Source organism: Brachyhypopomus gauderio, unplaced genomic scaffold, assembly GCF_052324685.1.
Source record: "Brachyhypopomus gauderio isolate BG-103 unplaced genomic scaffold, BGAUD_0.2 sc64, whole genome shotgun sequence".
NCBI classification, from domain to species: Eukaryota; Metazoa; Chordata; class Actinopteri; order Gymnotiformes; family Hypopomidae; genus Brachyhypopomus; species Brachyhypopomus gauderio.
Window position 1 is genome coordinate 1627323 of NW_027506885.1, and position 15863 is coordinate 1643185.

The 15863-nt window shown below is 47.2% G+C and overlaps 1 protein-coding gene across 1 annotated transcript in view; it reads right to left on the reverse strand.

Annotated features, from left to right (window-relative positions):
• LOC143490285 (putative E3 ubiquitin-protein ligase HERC1) overlaps nucleotides 1-15863 on the reverse strand; it is a 108988-nt gene that overhangs the window by 29545 nt on the left and 63580 nt on the right. The window contains 13 exon segments of the mRNA XM_076988931.1: nucleotides 1109-1270; nucleotides 1272-1359; nucleotides 1563-1749; nucleotides 2573-2758; nucleotides 2912-2964; nucleotides 3485-3753; nucleotides 3882-4090; nucleotides 4879-5006; nucleotides 5163-5355; nucleotides 5434-5517; nucleotides 8193-8350; nucleotides 9681-9882; nucleotides 10066-10877. Coding sequence (XP_076845046.1) covers nucleotides 1109-1270; nucleotides 1272-1359; nucleotides 1563-1749; nucleotides 2573-2758; nucleotides 2912-2964; nucleotides 3485-3753; nucleotides 3882-4090; nucleotides 4879-5006; nucleotides 5163-5355; nucleotides 5434-5517; nucleotides 8193-8350; nucleotides 9681-9882; nucleotides 10066-10877 — 2731 coding nt within the window.

The following is a 15863-nucleotide window of genomic DNA, read 5'->3' on the forward strand; positions in this document are numbered from 1 at the left end:
AACACCAATAGCTCAAAACGATAAAATAAAAGTTGTTACAAAAAACAAAGAACTCAATTACTAATGAACCAATTCTTAAAGTCAGTTATCTAAAAACAAATGTACAGTAATTAAAAAGAATTAGGGTGAAGACACAGAAACAGAATCAGCGTGCAGATGAGGACATACTGGGGGACACAAAAGAGAGAGAGAGAGAGAAGGAGAGAGAGAGAGAGAGAGAGAGAGAGAGAGAGAGAGAGCAGAAGACTTCAGTCAATAAAAAGAGAGAAAACATTCATCCAGTCACAAGGAGCTAGAGGTTCAGAACATGAAGTATTTAAAAGTACCATATTTTCTGGACTATAGAGCGCACCTCAATATAAGCCACACCTACAAAGTATTTTTTTTATGGAAAATGTTGTATAAGCTGCACCGGGCTAAAAGCCGCACATATCTACTAAACTAAATACATTTAACTGAACTGATCAGTTTCTGAACGGTGCCTGTAGCATTTCATGTGCGACAGTTTTGGCTTTCAGCCGGTGTTGTGTCGAATTCCGACTCCCCTTGTTTATCTGCGCATAAAAACACTACAGATTATATTGTCGATTTATGTTTCTATGCATAAATAAGAGCTAGACTTTAATTATCCATCACAGCAAACGGCACGGCATTATCTATGTCGAAATCCACACTGGCTCAAGGGTGTTAAATATTTTTAATAAAATACACACTGGCTATACCGAAGTTCACCAAAGTATTATGTCTAAATATCTAGTTAGGACAAAACTAGAGTGCTCAATGAACTAAGTTATAATCACTGTAACTCCCGAATATCATCTGTAGCGTCTTTATGCGTGTGCAAACGAGGGGAACCGGATTCTGCCAGGGACTGGGAATTTGTCACAACACATGTTTGTTTGAAAAAAATTCTCCGTCGTGCCTGCTGCTTGCATGTGCTAAATTAAAATTCGCACTTTCTTCTTTGATTTACAACTTTGTCTTACCACCTGATTAACTTTCTGTTCCGCTCCCTGACGGGTGAAGAAAAATCGTGGGGAAAAAAGTAGCGGCTTATAGTCTGGAAAATACGGTATTTAGTATGCATGAAGAATTAGTATGCAAGTACCTGAGTGCAAATGTCCACTAGCTCTCTGTATGCGGTGGGACTGTGAGACACCAAACTGCCAATGGCAGAGCTGAGGAAGGACAGGAAGGTGGAGCCAGAGCGGTCACTCACAGAGCCCCGACCAATGGGCTGCTGGTCCACACCCATGTGGACACGCCCCCCCCGCCGCTAAACACATTAGCCGCACCAAGATCCGAATGTCCCCTAGACCCAGAGCCTCCAAACCACTGGAGTGATTACACACTGCACTGCTGAGAGAGAGGGAGGGAGGGAGGGAGAAAAGTAGAATGGTAGTTAAACAGATGGAGAGAGAGAGAAAGAGATGAAATGGAGAGAGAAAAACTGAACATCACTCTCCAACACACTAATGATCACACACACACACACACACACACACACACACACACACAGACTTCCACACACACAGCGCAGCAGCGCAGGGAGACGTGCAGACCTGGAGACAGGGACAGATGTCTGGGACAGGGCCCTCAGCACGATGCTGTAGGCCAGCAGGATCTGTGTGGTGGTGGTGATGCGGCGTAGGGCTACCAGTCTGTCCTGGGGCTCCCGCAGAGATGCTGCCTGCTCCCCCAGACTCACACACGCCGGGGTCTTCAGCTCTGTACTCACCACGCCAACACCTTTACACACACACGCACACACACGCACACACACACACACACACACACACACACACACACAAAAACACACACACACACAAATACACACACACAAATACACACACACACACACACACAAATACACACACACACACACACACACACACACACACAAATACACACACACAAATACACACGCGCACACACACACACACACACACACACACACACACAAAAACACACACACACACACAAATACACACACACAAATACACACACGCACACACACACACGCACACAAATACACACACAAATACACACACACAAATACACACGCGCACACACACACACACACACACACACACAAATACACACACACACACAAATACACACACGCACACACACACAAATACACACACACACATACACACAAATACACACACACACAAATACACACACGCACACAAATACACGCACACAAATACATGCACACAAATACACAAATACACACACACACACACACACACACACACACACACACACAAATACACACGTTAAATGTCCATCCTAACCAGGTGAAGCCTGCCCTGCTGTAAGCCCTAGTTTCTCTGCACAGGCTGTGGCTCAAGCAGGACCTGAGGGTACTGTTTCCTGTGTACTGCACGTTTCTGCCTCTAGAGGGAGCAAGACTCTGTCTGTAAAGGGAAGTGTTCCCTTCGAAGGTTTATGTGTCCAGAGGTCTCTCATAGCTCTGTCCTTACATTGCAGGACACTGTTATTTTTGTCTCCAGAGGGCACTGTTACATTTGTAATGCAGGTTTTTGTCAGCAGAGGGCGCCGTCACCTTTGCAATGCAGGGTTTTGTCCCCTGTGACGAGGGTCCCGAGTGGGTCGGGCTCGGTGAACTGAATGGGGTCGGGAATCAGCTTCTTCTCACTGAGACCCAAGGGCCTCAGCAGCAGCCCAAAGTCCTCTAAACCTGTCAGACGCTCAGAACCAGAGTCCTCCTGGTGGGCAGGATCCCACTCATCTAACACACACACACACACACACAAATACACACACACACACACACACGATTAAAAGAATGCTACAAATCAGAGCCATTAAACAGTGTTTTGCCAACACACAGGCAGGAATGGAGACCCTATGCCACAGGACACGAGGACGGCACTCAACATACCATCAGAGACGCTGTCCAACCGACCAATCAAATCAGATGCCGGACTCCTTATCCTGAAAATCACAAATGAAAACAATAACATCACAACCTTACTGTCTGTAATAACATCACAACCTTGCTGCCTGTAATTACAACCTTACAGTCTTGAATTCTTCAGAAGAATTTTTACTCTTTAATTGGTTTTCTTTAACCAACTTTATCTGGTTTAATATAAACACTAAGAACCTGCTGGGTTATCTAAGAGCAGAGATGGTCATCCATCACGGCCGTCAGCCTTAGCCAGCCCAGCCACTCCCCCTCCCCTGTTCCACCTGGAGCGTAGCCCCTCCCCCTCACCTGTCCCACCTGGAGCGTAGCCCCTCCCCCTCACCTGTCCTACCTGGAGCGCAGCCCCGTGCCCTCACCAATCCCACATGGAGCATAGCCCCGCCCCTCACCTGTCCAACCTGGAGTGTAGCCCCACACCCTCACCTGTCCCGTATGGAGCATAACCCCGCCCCCTTACATGTCCCATCTGGAGCATAGCCCCGCCCCCTCACCTATCCCGCCTGGAGCGTAGCCCCTGCCCCTCACCTGTCCCGTCTGGAGCGGAGTTCTCCCAGGCTGGCCTGCAGGTATCTGTCCCTGCAGGTGGAGCACAGCAGGTAGTAGGGGCTCCCCGAGCCACACTCGCCACCGAACCAGCCGTCCACGTACGCCCCGTTGCTCCGGTAACCGCGACGGCCCGCGCTCTGGCCACAGCCCGGGTGGTGGCACTTCATGTGGGCGTTGAACTGCATGGTGAGGGTGTTACACAGCTCACACTCCACCATCTCACGGGCCTCGGAGTGCTCCTCCCCTCCCTGGGGGGTGTGTGTGTGTGTGTGTGTGTGGGTGGGGGGGATAGCAGAGAAACATCAGACTGAAGTAAGTCTACGGCATGTTGTCTCGACTACTATGCTGGCTGTCTACTGCAGACGGCAGCCCGTACCTCCACCATCCAGACCGTGTCCCGCTCAGAGGCCACGAACTCGGGGGTCAGCAGCTCCTCGTAAGGCTCCTCCTGGTAGGAGTCATCCATGTAGCCCAACTCAGACTCCTCCTCCGCCGCAAACGGGTGAGTCTCCGCCCGCTCCGGCCACTCGGACCCTCCCACATCCTGCCGGTATAGGGCGGGTACCGGGCCAGGAGACGGGGAGTCTGAAGGGCAGAAAGGGTATCAATCACCTCCTAACCTCAGCATCAGACATCACCTCCTAACCTCAACAACCAACATCACCTCCTAACCTCAGCACCCAACACGTGAAGTTTATCATGATAGATAAACTGATAGGGCGGTGTCAGCGGATGCTGAAGTGTATAGTGCAAAGTGGTCGCCAACTTTCTGCAGAGTCAATCACTACAGACAACTAAACTTCACGTGGCCTTCAGATTAGCTCAAGAACAGTGCGCAGAGAGCTTCATGGAATGGGCTTCCATGGTCGACCAGCTGCACCCATACATCACCAAGTGCAATGAACAGCGTCGGATGCAGTGGTGTAAAGCACACCGCCACTGGACTCTAGAGCAGTGGAGGCGTGTTCTCTGGAGTAACGAATCACGCTTCTCCATCTGGCAATCTGATGGACCAGTCTGGGTTTGACGGTTGTCAGGAGAACAGTTTGGAGCTGACCCCTTCCTCTTCCAACATGACTGTGCACCAGTGCACAAAGCAAGGTCCATAAAGACATGGATGGCACAGAGGTCTGACCACGATATGAAGGATCACGGCTGTCAGAGGAGCATCACTGGGCACTGTTCACATCCATGTCTGTCCACTAGATGGCCACACGATGGTGTCTTTGCTGATTTGTTGATGCACTGATTTGTAGTGTGGTGTGAACAGTGCAGCGTGGCTGTGTGTAGCTGTGCTTGTGTGTGTGTGTGTGTGTGTGTGTGTGTGTGTGTGTGTGTGTGTGTGTGTGTGTGTGAGAGAGAGAGGGGAGGACCTGCTCTCCTGAAGGAGGTGCGCTGATTCAGTCCTGAGCGCTGTCTCCGTGCAGGAGGAGGCCTGTTCCGCGTCAGATGGACATCGAGGAAGTTCTCCCTCTCCACCAGATCTAGGCCAGCTAACAGGCTGCCACACACACACACACACACACACACACACACACACACACACACACACACACACACACACACACACACACCGTGTAAACACTGACTTGTGGAAGCTGAACAACCGTTAAGATCTCAGAATTACGCGTGCTGGTTTGTGTGTGTGTGTGTCTACCTCTCGTTGGGTTCCCCGAGAGTAGCTGGAGACTCTGGGCACTGTACAGTGTCTGGCCCGTCTGATGAGGGCGTTTCAGTGGCGCCACCTGCTGACGAGCCCTCGCCTACCTGCTGGTCCTCAGTCAGGGGGTGCTCCAGCATCCAGCTAGCCAGCATCTCGATCGTGGCATTGTCCACCTCCCCTGTGACCCCTGAACCACAGGTCAAAGGTCAACCGTATCCTAAACCACTAATTATTCAGGATGAGCCAGGTGTGTGTGGTACGGTACCTGTCGCATCCAGAGCTCTGTAGATGTGTCTCACAGAGAAGCCCATTTCGAGCAGCCCGACAGGTACAAACACCTGCGAGTGGTCTGTGGGGGGCATCAGAAAATGCTTTTATTGCCAAATTACTCAATGTGGAATACTCTGAAATACTAGATTAAAGTCATGTTTGGACAAAGAGTTTAATCACTTTAAACGATATCAGGGGTCCTTCAAAAGTATATCAGTGCAAACAGAATTTACAAGTCAGCTGTGAAAAAGACACCATGCAAAGATGAACAACTTCACATAAAATGAATTAGTAATTTTCCTAAGATCCATCCATGTTTTAAACGAACCGAAGGCCTGGGGAACCTCCATCTGCAGATCTTCTCCAATGAGCCTCACTTTAATGTTCTGGGTCATAACATCAATAATATACCTGATGACCACAGTATTGAATACGTGTGTGCATGTTTGGTAGACCTTGCACACGTTATACTGTGTCATTGCTGGCTGTTCCATCATTTGCAGGATTTTACAGTAGCTTCCTCGAGGCGTTATGTATATGCAGGGACGTTAAGTCACGCAGGGACACCCGCCAGGGCAAAGACGTACCAACACCAACGTTCAGGCCTGCTCACACCGTCAAGTTGTTCAACTTTCTGGGCATTACGTTAAAACTCCTGCATAAAGTCAGATTCAATGCTGTTTCTATGGTAACTGCTTTAAACATGACAATAGCAAATGGTTGTTGCAATCCTTCAGATAGGAGATAAACTGGTGTTTTTGTTTTTTCTTCTTCCCAAGACATCAGTCATGGAGGTGTTTTGTGGGGACGCTCGTGTGTTTACAGGGACTTCGTAGAGTTGACAGCAGTGAGGGTCCATTGTGCTTTCACCATGCAGTGAAACACCACTGTCCCAGAACCGCTAATGCAACAGTCCGAAAGTTACGCCCACAGAGTAAAGACTGACTTAGCTTACAACCAGGCATAAACCATGTTGGTGAAACCAGCCCACCACTCCCCCAAGACTGGGGTGCCCTGCCCCAAGACTGGGGTGCCCTGCCTCAAGACTGGGGTGCCCTGCCTCAAGACTGGGGTGCCCTGCTTCAAGACTGGGGTGCCCTGCCCCAAGACTGGGGTGCCCTGCCCCAAGACTTTTCTCTGTCCTGGCTCCAAGGTGGTGGAATGAACTTCCCTTGTGTGTCCGAACATCTGAGTCACTTGCTGTCTTCAGACGCCGACTGAAGACCCACCTCTTTCAAGTGCACTTTACATAATTATGCTTTCGTCTACTGTGCTTTATCGTCTCTTTCCTCAGGTGTTTGTTATAGGTATTGCTTACTGTCTTTTTCTCAGGTATTGTGCATAATTGGGTTATAGGAATTGCTTACTGTCTTTTTCCTCAGATGATGTGTATATTCAGGTATAATAATGACTTGGCATAATTGTTAGGTATCATTTGACTTTCGTCTAGTGCAGGGGTCTCCAACCTTTTTGAAACTGGGAGCTACTTCTTGAATACCAATTATTGCAACCGCGGACAATCTATAATAGTAGCAAAAACATAAACGATGCAGCGCTTTGGTGCATGGCACTATAGTGAGCTATTTTTAAAACAAGTCGGCGGGTGACTCATGATGTGGGTGACCCCTGGTTTATTCAATATTGACGGCAGCCTAACTTTTTGATTGACAGCTAATTGAGCAATAGAACACGAGAGGGAGTGTGTTATCGTGAATATATGTACATGCCGTTACTTGACAACGCGTCCGCGGAGTGATACAGATGAGAATACCGTGCTGTTATCACACATATCTGCAGGGTTAGAACACTTCTCAACCAGTCGGATTGTGAACTAACTGATATATAATTGATGAATAATCAATTAGTGTTAGAAGGGGAGGGACAACTGTGAATTTTGATTGGACATAAATTTAAGTAGATTTCTCGATGGGACCAGTTAGGTTTACAAATTTATATTTAATTCATTGGCCCTTTGGCGAGCTACTCGGAAAGGGGTGGCGAGCTACTGGTAGCTCGCGAGCGACGTGTTGGAGACCCCTGGTCTAGTGGTTTTTCCAGCTTAGAGTACCTTGTGTTCAGGACTATCTATACTACCTTGGAGATTCCAAGCAACTACTCAGCACTGTTGTAAGTCGCTCTGGATAAGAGCGTCTGCTAAATGCCATAAATGTAAATGTAAATGTAAAAGACTGGGGTGCCCTGCCCCAAGACTGGGATGCCCTGTCCCAAGACGGGGGTGCCCTGCTTCAAGACGGGGGTGCCCTGCCCCAAGACTGAAGAGCCCTGCCCCAAGACTGAAGAGCCCTGCCCCAAGACTGAAGAGCCCTGCCCCAAGACTGAGGTGCCCTGCCCCAAGACTGAGGTGCCCTGCCTCAAGACTGGGGTGCCCCGCTTCAAGACTGGGGTGCCCTGTCCCAAGACTGGGGTGCCCTGGCCCAAGACTGGGGTGCCCTGCTTCAAGACGGGGGTGCCCTGCCCCAAGACGGGGGTGCCCTGCCCCAAGACGGGGGTGCCCTGCTTCAAGACTGGGGTGCCCTGCTTCAAGACTGGGGTGCCCTGCCCCAAGACTGAGGTGCCCTGCCTCAAGACTGAGGTGCCCTGCTTCAAGACTGAGGTGCCTTTCACCAAGACTGGGGTGCCCTGAATCAAGACTGGGGTGCCCTGCCCCCAAACTGAGGTGCCCCGCCCCAAAACTGAGGTGCCCTGCTTCAAGGCTGGGGTGCCCTCCTCCAAGACTGGAGCCCAGGGTCTTACCCACGGGGGTTCTGGTCTGGCCACAGGGCTCCAGGAAGCTGGTCTGCTGTTCAGCGAATCCCGCGCAGGAGGCGGAGCCTGCCAGAGTGAGTCCTGGCGGCAGCATGGGGCCGTGAACCAGCCCAGCCAACGCAGGGAAACGGGCCAGCACCATCCGCCTGGAGACGCACACACATGCATGCATGCACACACACACACACACACACAGGTGCGGAGACAGACAGACACACACACACACACACACACACACACACACACACACACACACACACACACACACACACACACAGTGAAGAGTTGCTAACAGCCACATGCAGAAGTTCCAAGCAGCCAGAAGGGACTCTCAGCAGCTCTGATCTAACCCTGTGAAAATGCTTCCTCAGAGACAAACAGCTCTGAGTTATTAAAATGTCAGTCAGTAAACAAATAGCTCATTATCACAACTTGTACAACACAGCACTACGAAATAAAGTACAGAAACTCTGAATTCCAGGACTTTTGTGCTGGTGTTGAGGCCAGAGGTCTGGTCTTTGAATACGGAGAATACTGACCCAGCGCACCGGTCCGCTGAGCACATGGGGAAGACAGTTAGATATCATGCTAGTGATTAGAGAGGTTAGTGTGCACACGGTCATGATTCTCCACACACGCACGCACACACTAACACGCACATGCACACACACTCACCTGCTCTCTCACTCACACTTGTTGTCAGCAGAGTGTAATTTTGAGTCTCAGATGTACCGCTGTCTGACAGTGATCTGGAGTAAAAACAACCAGTCACATCAGAGAGCTCTTTGTGTGTGTGTGTGATTACTACTGGAGCCTTGTACACTTTCCCTGGTCAAAAGGCAGGTCTTGGTGCTGGCATGCAGTAGCCAACAATCCAACGTTCATTTCAAGAAAGAAAATATGACCTAAGCTTAATATGATGATGGAAAAGCAACACACGTACATCACGTGTGCTGGTGTGTTAAGGTTGTAAATCACGTGTGCTGGTGTGTTAAGGCTGTAAATCACATGTGTTAAGGCTGTAAATCACGTGAGCTAAGGCTGTACATCACGTGTGCTGGTGTGCTAAGGTTGCACATAAGGTGTGCTGGTGTGTTAAGGTTGTACATCACATGTGCTGGTGTGTTAAGGTTGTATATCACGTGTGCTGGTGTGTTAAGGTTGTACATCACGTGTGCTGGTGTGTTAAGGTTGTACATCACGTGTGCTGGTGTGTTAAGGTTGTACATCACGTGTGCTGGTGTGTTAAGGTAATACATCACGTGTACTGGTGTGTTAAGGTAATACATCACGTGTGCCGGTGTGTTAAGGTAATACATCACGTGTGCTGGTGTGGTAAGGTTGTACATCACGTGTGCTGGTGTGGTAAGGTAATACATCACGTGTGCTGGTGTGTTAAGGTAATACATCACGTGTGCTGGTGTGGTAAGGTTGTACATCACGTGTGCTGGTGTGGGAGGGTAAAACCATACTTACTGCAGGAGGCTGATGGGCAGGAAGGGGTTAAAGCTCTCCAGCCCGTCCGCCTGCAGAGCAGAGAGGAGGGAGGTTGTGAGGTCGTTGGTGGAGGAGGAAGCCGATTGGCCGAAGACGGCGTTCCCATCTGAACCGTTGCTGTGCAGAGAGACGGAACTGGAAGACTTTGACACCGGCTGGGAGGAGGCGTGGCCTGTTGGATCTCCACAGGAGGGAAAGATTACACAAGAAATTCAGCACAACAGCTGCCTCTGATGCAGACCACAACCATGAGTAACAAAGTAGCACAGGACACCGGCTCTGGGTGTCCTGCTGTGTGTATCTAATAACTCTGTGATCACAGGTCTCCCTGAGAAGCAGGGGCCGTGTTATGTGCACCAGGCACCTTTGATGTCTCTGCCTGCTCCGTCGTCCTGCCCCCTGCTGACGGCACCTTTAAAGATCATGATCTGAGCCCTCTCCAGGTCGGCCAGAGACGAGGGCTGTTTGATGGGGCAGGGTCGGACCGCCCACTTCACCATGCTGTGCACCAGGAGCTGCAGAACCGGTCTCAGCTCGCCGCTCTGCTCACACAGCCCAGCGGGGAGGCACCCTGCAGGGTCGGGGCTGCCCGGCACAGCCGCCGTCACCCCCACCTCCGCTTTGGGCATCAGGAGCAGGTCGGTGAACTTGCTGCAGTTGAGAATCACAGCCAGGGACTTGAGCGCCCCCAGGAGGAGGTAGGACACTCGCACGGCGCGGAGCTCCAGGGCAAAGAAGTCCTGTCTGGGCTGCGAGGGCAGGGTGGGCAGGCAGGAGGCGTTGTTCTGCTCGTCTGCAGAGGGCCTGGGGGTCCGGGGGATGTCCGCCTCGCTCTGTCGCTCATCTTTTCCCTCGTCCTCCCTCTTTCTGTGGTCCGGTGGGCCGGTCAACCCGTCCTCCATCATGACGCACGCAATGTCCTCGTCAAGTCTCAGCTCAAGATCGCAACGGGGGCCACCCTCAGAGACGCTCCGGTTCCGGGACTTCCCAGAGACCGCTGCCACACCGGCTCCGCCCCTGGTCTCAGGCTCCTCCTCCAGGGCGCCGGTGAGCAGGAGGAGGTCGAAGAGCACCGTGGGCGTCAGGCCTGCACAGCGCGTCACGTCCAGCTGAGGCATGTCCCACGGCTCCAGGGACGAGAGCGGAGTGTCGCTGGGTGACCAAGAATTCAGGAAGCTTTGGGTTAGTGGGAGCAGGACAGGGCATGACACACAGCAAGATGAAGATGAGGAAGAGGAGAGAGACAGAGGGAGGGACAGAGATAGTGGAAGAGGATGAGAGAGAGACAGACAGATTGAAGAAGAGGGAATGAGAGAAAGGGAGGGAGGGAGTGAGTGAGAGAGGGAGAGAGGTAGAGGGAAGGAGAGAGAGGGGAAAAGGAGAACAAAGAAAATGATTAGGCAGAAATAAAGAGACAGATGAAAGAAAAGGGTAAGAAACTGAAAAGAAGATGAAGATCGAACAAGGAGCTCTGGATGTACAGCACCACACATTAAGACAAATGTGAAATCAGTGTCATCTGCTGGTGAACATCACGTAAAGTATGAGTGGAATAAAGATGCATGACAATGTACACAGGCAACAGAGGCCAATAAAATGGAATATGTAGTGCATGCATGTGTGCATCTGTGTGTTGGCGAGCTGCGTGTAGCATGTATGAGTATGTGTGTGTGTGCATGTGTTTTGTGCGTGTGTGGTGTGTGTGTATGTGGAGTGTGTATTTTGTGTGTGCATGTGCTGTGTGAGTGTGTGTGCATATGGTGTGTGTGTGTGGTGTGAGTGTGTGTGCATGTGGTTTTGTGTGTGTGTGGGTGAGTGTATGTGGTGTGTGTGTGCATGTGGTGTGTGTATTTTGTGTGTGTACATGTGCGGTGTGAGTGCATGTGGTGTGTGTGCATGTAGTGTGTGGGTGTTTGTGTGGTGTGTGCATGTACGGTGTGAGTGTGTGCATGTGGTGTGTGGGTGTGCGAGTGTGTGTGTGTGTGGTGTGTGGTGTGTATTTTGTGTGTGCATGTGCGGTGTGAGTGTGTGATGTTTAGTTTTAGCTTGCTAGCTAGCCTAGCACAACAGGCTGACACTCTAAAAATACAAGACAGTTAGTTAGCTAGCTATACTACATGTGGTGAAGATGCAACATCGCCATGTGCTTGGTATGAGTAGGTTATAGTATAGTAGTAGGTTATGCGTTTACATTTTTCCTATCTTGCTAGGAATCAAATGAAAAGTCGAGATGTTTGATACTGTTAAATAGCAAGATAGGATATTAGAATGGCTGGATAGAAAATATACCTAGTTGGTTACGAGCCCATAAACAAGTCGTTTTTACCAGCTAGCTGCATCGTAGAGTGTTGGGTAGATAGCTAGATAACTAGGGCTAGTTAGCTATACACATGGTGAACAAGATATGACATGTAGCTAGCTATTGTCGTGAAAATTTCCTGAAAATAGATGAGGACTCAGATGTGGTTATAAGAGATAAGTAAAAAAGCATGAGAGTCATCTAGAACAAGAACTCTGAGGAGAGAGGCCAGTCCGATGAGAACATTAAGGAGAGAATGCATAGCAGAGAGTTTTTGTCTCACATGTGTATTCCAAGGTTATAATGTTAACGAAAACAAACAAAAAAACGAAAACTGATATTGAAAAAAACATTTTCGTTAACTGAAATAAATAATAACAGTAGTTAAAAGAAAAAACAACTAACTGTAACTATATTACATGTTTAGAAAAATAACTAAAATATTCTGAAATTATAGATAGGATACTCTTTGTTTTTGTGTTTGTCTTGTGGACTGATATGAAATCGATTTTTTTCACTAGAAGTTTTATATTAGCTGGCAGAAGCGTACGGCACCTCATGGTCCGTCACGTCTCTTGTTTAGAGCTCCTGCTCACCATGCTAGCCTGCAAAATTACGACAACAAAAGTTGGGAGAAAACAGCGAGTCCTGTATGGGATTTTTAAAAATATGACTACGAGAAAGACTACATATCTTGTAGTGGAAACAGGTGATAAAATATATGGAGTAGTTCTCAAGAGGAAAAATCTCACGAATCTCAAAGCTCACACAATAGGGCTAACTGCCAGTACCTTGACAAGCTAGCCTCTGAGTAGCTCCGCCGAAAGAGAAGCGCCATCCCAGCTAGGTAGCACCGGGAAGGAGAACCATAATGGACCGTTTTCACCAGTGATCAAATAGTTGCTGATTAGGTAATATGCAGAAAAATCGCAAGCGGGTGGATGCACTAGTTAATGTGTTGAGATTGGATGTCAACATTTACATTTATGGCCTTTGGCAGACGCCCTTATCCAGAGCGACTTACATTTCTATCTCATTTTTATACAAGTGAGCAATTGAGGGTTAAGGGCCTTGCTCAGGGGCACCTTAGTCATGGCCTCAGGTCTGGGGATCGAACCCACGACCCTCCGGTCACAAGACCAGTTCCCTAACCACCAGGCCATGACTGCCCTGTCAACACGACTGTGTGATTCGATTGCCTTCAAAGTTTGGCTTTTCACACGAACCAAAATAGGGTTATGCTCCTATGTTTGTGTCTGTCCTTAGTCTGGCACTTAAGGCTTCTATCTTGTGGACTGTTGGTTGTTCAACAATTTTAAAAAATGGTATCTTTTGATGAGTTTTTATTACACAATATTTACTTTGAACTTTTTGAATCCTGCACCTGACAATAACCCAAAGTATAAAAAAAAACTAAAACTAATACTAGAACCAGGGGTGGAAAGTAACGAATTACACTTACTCACGTTACTATAATTGAGTACTTTTTATGAGTAATTTGTAATTTTCTTAGTAGTTTTTGAACTATGTAATTTTTACTTTTACTCAAGTACATTTTTACCTAAGTAGTTCTACTTCGCTACATTTGAACCCCCTCACGTTACTGACTAAAAAAATTTGATGATGAAAAAGTAAATGTGGGCAGAAATGTAAACTTATGAGTCTCGGAACTGAAAGTCAATTGCGTTGTCAGGGGTGGCTCGGCTGCCGCTCCTCCTAACAACACTAGAGGCACCCGAGTGAGTCCTAGACTCTCCAGGCACTGCTGAATCGTTTTGGCTCGCCTTAATGTCCTCAGCCCTTTCTCGATGATCTCTGGTTGCATTTCTTGTGTTTAGGTGTCTCGCCACCATATGCTCTTTCTTATCTCTCTTGCTTTTCTACTACTTATTCAAGTAACTATCTCCTGCGCTGCTTACTAGCCTACTTCATATTTTCCCCCTGCTTTATCGCTTCCTATCTGGGGTGGGTTTCCCGAAACGTTCGTAGCTCTAAGTACTTCTTAACCTCGTACGTTTCATACTTAGCACTTAGCGCTACGAACGTTTCGGGAAACCCACCCTTGTTCTTTGTTTATTTTAGGAAGGATTTTTTTTCGTTGCAGCGTTCTGCCTGCTGCCAGTTACTTCCCCTGGCGTCCTAAGTTTCGTTTTCTCGTGTTAAGTTTTCTCCGCGTCTTTTTTGTTGCATTTTTCTCCAGTGTGTTTTGCGGTCGAGTTTATTTTCTACGTGTTGAGTTTATTCTGCATCTCGTGTAATTGGTTTTGCTGCTTATATGTGTGTGTGGACGCACGCACACATTTTGCTCTTTGCGTTTGATCGGCACTTGGGTTTACTACTCTCTTGGTTTTGACTCGGTGTGTACTTGTTGGTACATCCGACATTACATGCGTGGCATTGCCTTGCCTTGCGAGCACCCTTTCCATTGTCTCATAATCAGGTCATAATCTGGTGCACTTTTTTTCCAAAAGGATGACATTGTTCTATCTTTAAATCTTCTATCTATCAGGAGCTGTGGGATCCTGTGGGCACTGTATTTTGAATACTTGGATCCTGTGACCGTTTTAAATAGTGGAATCCTGTGCGCATTTTGTTTTATTTTGAGATGTGGGATCCTGTGGTCATTTTATATTTTATTTTGAGTTGTGGCATCCTGTGGCCATTTTATTGTGAATATTGGGATCCTGTGGGCACTGTATTTTGAATATTTGGATCCTGTGAGCACTTTTAAATTGTGGGATCCTATGTGCATTTTTTTATTTTTGAGGGGAGATCCTTTGGTCATTTTATTGTGAGTAGTGGAATTCTGTTGCATTTTGTTTTTTTTTGAATAATTTGTGATTTAAATTTCTTTATTCTTATCATAGTGTTGTCCATTGGACAATCGGACTCAAAATTGTTTGCACTTTATGGTACAGGTTGTGATTGTCCTTGTGCTGTGAGGAATTATGTTCCTTAGCCCAGCTGATCTTTTGCAAGTGTGTATGTGCACTTAAATACGCTTTGAAATCGATTAAAACAACTTGTGCTGAATTTTATTCATGACTCATCCTTTTTTGCATTAAATAACTGAAAGTAACTACTCCTAAGTAACTTTTACTCAAATTACATTTTAAATGAAGTAATTTTGTACTTTTACTCAAGTAAATTTTGAGATGGGTAATTTTACTTTTACTCTGAGTAGAATTTAGGCAAAGTAAAGATACTTTTACTCAATTACAATTTTTTGGTACTTTTTCCGCCTCTGTCTTGAACTAATGAAAACTAAACTAAAACTAAGCTTAATTTTTTTACTAATAAAAACTAGCAAACATGCTCTAAAAACTAATTAAAACTGAATTAGAAAAAAAAGTTTTTTTAAATAACTAAATTAAAATGAAAAATCCAAAACTATTATAACCTTGGTGCATTCCTCCTAATATGGATCTTTCCTGTTTTTAGCGGAAGAACCTGGCGTATCAGTTGTATACAAGCTAGCTGTCTTTGCACATTCTTCTGACACCGGTTACAATAAACACACACGTATGATACATACAGAATCACTAAATAACACTATTCACAGACCTTCTGCTAATCAGAAGGACATGTACTAAATCATAATGTTATTTTGTAATCTTAAATGACTGATATCCTATTTTGTGGTAGACACTGAGTTTCATTTCAATTTACTATATGCAGAGCTGATTAAACATATTTTTCACTGTTTTACAGGTTTTCAATGATGAATCATTGTAGACCAAGGCATAGATGACTGAGGCATAAAAATTACGCTGAATATTTTATCAGAGCATCAGCTTCAAACCCAGCGTTTGAAGATTCTTTCATTAATACACAAAAAGGTAACTCAATTGAAAAATAAACTA